This window comes from Penaeus vannamei, unplaced genomic scaffold (assembly GCF_042767895.1).
Source record: "Penaeus vannamei isolate JL-2024 unplaced genomic scaffold, ASM4276789v1 unanchor244, whole genome shotgun sequence".
NCBI lineage: Eukaryota > Metazoa > Arthropoda > Malacostraca > Decapoda > Penaeidae > Penaeus > Penaeus vannamei.
The window spans coordinates 82,501-87,500 of NW_027213248.1; the positions used below are offsets into that span (position 1 = coordinate 82,501).

Consider the following 5,000-nt stretch of genomic DNA (forward strand, 5'->3'; position numbering starts at 1 on the left):
TTCCTTCCGTCCCTCCCTCCCTCCCTCCCTCCCTCCTTTCATTTCTTCCTTCTCTCCCTTTCTTCCCTCCTTCCCTTCCTCCTTCCTTCCTTCCTTCTCTTCCATCCTTCCTTCCCTTCCTCCTTCCGGGAATCGTCAATGTGGATAGTCAAAGGGCTGGAACAGGTGATCGGGACCTGCGTGTGCGTGTGTCTAAATTGCGTGCGAAGGGGACACGGCCACACCTCTAGCGCGGCATCTCCCCGCCAACCCCTCCCCCCCCCCTTCCACAGATCACGCCCACACCGCTGAGCCCCACCCACTACCAGCAGCCTCCCACGCCCGACCACCCGCCGCCCTCGGCTCGCCAGGCGCAGATCTCCATCTTCGCCAAGATTCAGTCTGTCTCGCGCCCGCCTGTGAGTACCCGGCATGCTCGAACGGGGGGGAGTGGGGGGGATTTTTGGGGGGGGAAGTTTGGGGGTAGGGGAGTTGGGGGGGAAACCTGAGGGGGGAGGAGTTGGGGGTAGGGGGAAGTCTGGGGGGAAGGGGGAAGGCTGGGGGGGGGGAATCTGGGGGGGCAGTTGGGGAGGATCTGGAGGGGAAGTTTGGGGGGAGGACTAGGGGGAAACCTGGGGAGGTGGAAGGGAAGTTTTTTTCTTTGTGGGAAGAGGGAGGGGAAGGGAGGGTATTTTCTTGGTGGGAGGGAGAAGGGGGAGGAAGGGAGGGTTTTCTCCTGAGAGGGAGGGGGGAAGGGGGAAAAAAGGATCTGTCTCCTGATGGGGGGAGGGAGGGAGGAAGGGGAACAGGCGGGGGGGGGGGGGGCGACAAAGAAAGGTTGTATATGACATCTTGGAAATTCATTTTCTTTTTTCTTTTCTCTTTCTTTCTGTTCTCTCTCTTTGTTAATAGTTGTTTATACTCGATTATAGTTATAGAAAAAAATGTCACGTGGTCGCACAGGTCTTTTCCGTAGTTTTTATGTATTTATTTTTTTTTTTTTCGATTTTTTGGTGGAGGAAGTTATGATAGTGAGAAGTTATACCCAGAGAGTTTTTTTTTTCTCTCTCTCTCTTCTTTTTCTTTTTTCTTCTTATCTTTTATCTTTATCGTCCGCGGAGGTCTTCTCTCCCTGAGGTAGTCGTAAGGTGCATGCTCAGCGCTTCCGGCCGCTGGGAGGAGTCGGGGAAGCATGGTAGTCCCATAAGCGGGTAGTTTAGATGTACATGGTTACGTACATACGCACACGCACATGTACATGCACACGGACATGGACATGGGCACGGACATGGACATGGGCACGGACACGGACATGCACACGGACATGGACATGCACATGCACATGCACATGCACACGGACATGCACATGCACACGGACATGGACATGGACATGCACACGGACATGGACATGGACATGCACACGGACATGCACATGCACACGGACATGGACATGGACATGCACACGGACATGGACATGGACATGCACACGGACATGCACATGCACACGGACACGAACATGCACACGCACAGGACACGTACATGCACACGGATACGGACATGTACACGTACACATACATACACACACGCCATAAAACCATGCATACACACATATACTTATGTAATACATATAGATATATATAGATAGATATAGATATATTTATACATGTATGCTTGTATATGTATATGTATGTTTATTATTTACGTATTATATTAAGACCTATTTATACTGTATATATTATGTATGATTGTATATGTGTATTTATACATATTATCTGTATCATTACAAAGAATTTTGCGAATGCCGCAGAACATAGAGTTTCGAGTTTTGTTTCAAGGCTTTTTTTTTTTTTTTTTTTTTTTTTTAAGAAAATTCCTTTGGTGTGTTGGAGGATGAAAGACGCGAAACGAAACGAAATGTTTTTTTTTTTTTATTGCGTCTCAAGACTCAAGCTTGAAATGGAGAAGGCGTTGGGGAGGCTACAACTGGTGTATTTGAATATTACTGAATGGGAATTCTTTTCGGGTATTTTTTGTTTATTAATTTATTTGTTTGTTTGTTTGTTTGTTTTTAGAGTATTTTTTTATTTATTTGTTTGTTTGTTTTACGTTTTTCTTCTCTTTCTGTCTCGAATTTTTTTTAAAGTATTTATTTATTTATTTATTTGTTTTACGTTTTCTTCTCTTTCTGTCTTTCGATTTTTTTTTTTTTTTTTTTTTTTAAGAAAATTCAGCTTTTAAGAAAGTTTTTTTTTTTTTTTTTTCCCCTTTGGTGTGTTGGAGGATGAAAGACGCGAAACGAAATGTTTTTTTTTCTTTTTATTGCGTCTCAAGTCTCAAGCTTGAAATGGAGAAGGCGTTGGAGAGGCTGCAACTGGTGTATTTGAATATTACTGAATGGGAATTCTTTTCGAGTATTTGTTTGTTTGTTTGTTTATTTGTTTGTTTATTTTTAGAGTATTTTTTATTTATTTGTTTGTTTGTTTTACGTTTTTATTCTGTCTTTTGATGTTTTTTTTTTTTTTTGGGGTGTGTGAATATTACTGAATGGGAAATCTTTTCGAGTATTTTTTATTTATTTATTTATTTATGTATTTATAATTTTTTCTTTTTTATTCTTCTCTTTCTGTCTTTCGATTTTTTTTTTAGGGGGGGGGTGAATATTACAAATGGGAAATCTTTTGAGTATTTTTTATTTATTTATTTATTTATGTATTTATAATTTTTTCTTTTTTGTTCTTCTCTTTCTGTCTTTCGATTTTTTTTTTGGGGGGGGGGTGAATATTACTGAATGGGAAATATTTTCGAGTATTTTTTATTTATTTATTTATTTATTTATGTATTTATATATATATTTTTTATTCTTCTCTTTATGTCTTCTGATTTTTTTTTTTTGTGTAGAGGTGAATATTACAAAATGAGAAATGTTTTGAGTATTTATTATTTATTTATTTACTTATTTTACGTTTTTCTTCTCTTTCTGTCTTTCGATTTTTTTTCTTTGGTGGGGGGGGGCGTGTAGGGGGGGGTTGAATTTTTATCTGTTGACTTGGGAGGGGCTCATGTGTCGGAATTGCTAAAGTCTTCGTTAACTGCCCGAAAAGGAAATAAAGTGGAATGATATAAATGTGAATAAGAGAAAAAAGAGAGAGAGAAAAAAAGATTCTTTTACAAAATGTTTTCTCCTTTCATTTTTTTTTTCTTTTTCTTTTTTTTCTTTTCTTTTTTTTTTCTTTTTGTCTTGATACAAGTTGAGGAAGATTTTTTTTCTTCTTCTTCTTCTTTCTTATTTGTTTGGGACAAAGAAGTCTTCGAGCGAAATGTGTACTAAAGAAAATTTAGCAAAGTTTTTTTTTTTTTTTTTGCGGAGCGCTTTTGCATATGTTTTTTGCTGTTGTTTTTCTTGTTTTTGCCTTTATTCCCAATGACAATTAGGAGGAGGAGGTGGAAGGGGAGGAAGAGGAGGAGGAGGAATGGGAGCAAGAGGAGGAGGAGGAGGTGCTAGCAAGTGTGTGTGTGTGTGTGTGTGTGTGTGTGTGCGTGCGTGTGTGTGTGTGTGTGTGTGTGTGTGTGCGTGCGTGTGTGTGTGTGTGTATCCTCGTGTATTTTAGAGAGCCTGGAGAAGGAGGGGGGTTAGGGAGTGAGGGAAGAGAGAGGGGAAAGGGAGAGAAGGGGTGGGAGAATGGAGGAGGGAAGGAGGGGAGGGAGTGAGGGAGGAGAAAGGGGGAGGGAGGAGGAGGGGGGAGGGTTGGAGGGGGAGGAGGGGGGGGGAAGTAGTGCCTCCTGAAGGGTCGAAGGGAATTTTGGAGGATCTGGCCATGCCTTAAGGTCGGATCTCCGTTGCCGGTCTGTAGGATTTTGAGCCTTACCGACGCGCTCGGTCCTTCGCAAGAGAGAGAGGGAGAGGGTCTTGAGTAGTTCTTATTTATTTATTTTTGTTTTCTCTTGCCGCGGCGCCGTTTTGGTTTTTGCTTTGTTCTTGTTTTCTTTCTTTTTCTTGTTTTTTCTTTCTTTTTCTTGTTTTTTATTTTTCTTTCTTTTGTTTTTTTCCTGTTTTTTTCTTTATTTTTCCTGTTTTCTTTCTTTTTCTTGTTTTCTTTCTTTCTTTCTTTTTCTTGTTTTTTCTTTTTCTTTCTTTTTCTTGTTTTCTTTCTATGTTTTTTTCTTTCTCGGGCATTGGCGTGTTTTCCGTGTTTAAAGTTATGCCTTCCCGATTTTTTTTTTCTTCTATTTTTCCATTCTTTTTTCTTTACTTTTTTTTGGCAAGAAAGTGTTGCAGTCTGGTTTAGAGAAGTTCAGTTCATTTATCTATTTTATTTTGTATATTTTTTTCTGCTGTATTGTCGGCGTATTTATTTGTTTAATTGTTTTTTAGTGTTTATTACAATGACTTTTTTGTGTGCGTACTTTGTCTAGCTATGTATGTAAGTATTTACATGTATTGAAGACCCAATCAGGATGTGTTCATACGTACATATGTGTGTATATGGAGAGATGGACAGACAAATAGTCAGACAGACAGATAAAAGTGTGTGTGTGTGTGTGTGTGTGTGTGTGTGTGCGTGCGTGTGCGTGTGTGCGTGCGTGTGTGCATGTATGTATTATGTATTTATTGGGTTTATAAGGAGAGACGGACAGACAAATAGTCAGACAAAGGAGGAGGAGGAGGAGGAGGAATGGGAGGAAGAGGAGGAGGAAGAGGAGAAGGAGGAGGAAGAGGAGAAGGAGAAGGAGGAGAAAGAGGAGGAAGAGGAGGAGGAGGAGGAAGAGGAAGAGAAGGAGGAGGAGGTAGAGAAGGAGGAGGACGACGAGGAGGAGGAGGAGGAGGAGGAAGAGGAGGAGGAGGAGGAATGGCGTAGCATTGAATGGGAGAGTGGGGGGAGGGGTAGGGTGGAGGGAGGAGGGACGGCCAGGCTAATAGAATGCAGGTGTTTTCAAGACGAGAGGTGGGGGAGGGGGTGGGGGTGGGGGTGGGGGTTGGCGTGATAGCCCCCTAAGACCCCCTCCCCCACCCCCCCTCTCCT

The 5,000-nt window shown here is 41.7% G+C and overlaps 2 protein-coding genes across 2 annotated transcripts in view; one reads left to right on the forward strand and one right to left on the reverse strand.

Annotated features, from left to right (window-relative positions):
• Window positions 1-917, forward strand: part of LOC113809811 (ankyrin repeat and SAM domain-containing protein 1A) — a 64,657-nt gene extending 63,740 nt beyond the window's left edge. Inside the window, exons 10-11 of the mRNA XM_070119453.1 lie at window positions 273-398; window positions 912-917. Coding sequence (XP_069975554.1) covers window positions 273-398; window positions 912-917 — 132 coding nt within the window. The remainder of the gene's footprint in view (window positions 1-272; window positions 399-911) is intronic.
• Window positions 918-3,036: 2,119 nt separating this feature from the next.
• The window catches only part of LOC138860908 (GATA zinc finger domain-containing protein 24-like), a 3,100-nt gene continuing 1,136 nt past the window's right edge, over window positions 3,037-5,000 (reverse strand). The window contains exon 2 of the mRNA XM_070119454.1: window positions 3,037-3,068. Within this exon, the coding sequence (XP_069975555.1) occupies window positions 3,037-3,068 (32 nt within the window). The remainder of the gene's footprint in view (window positions 3,069-5,000) is intronic.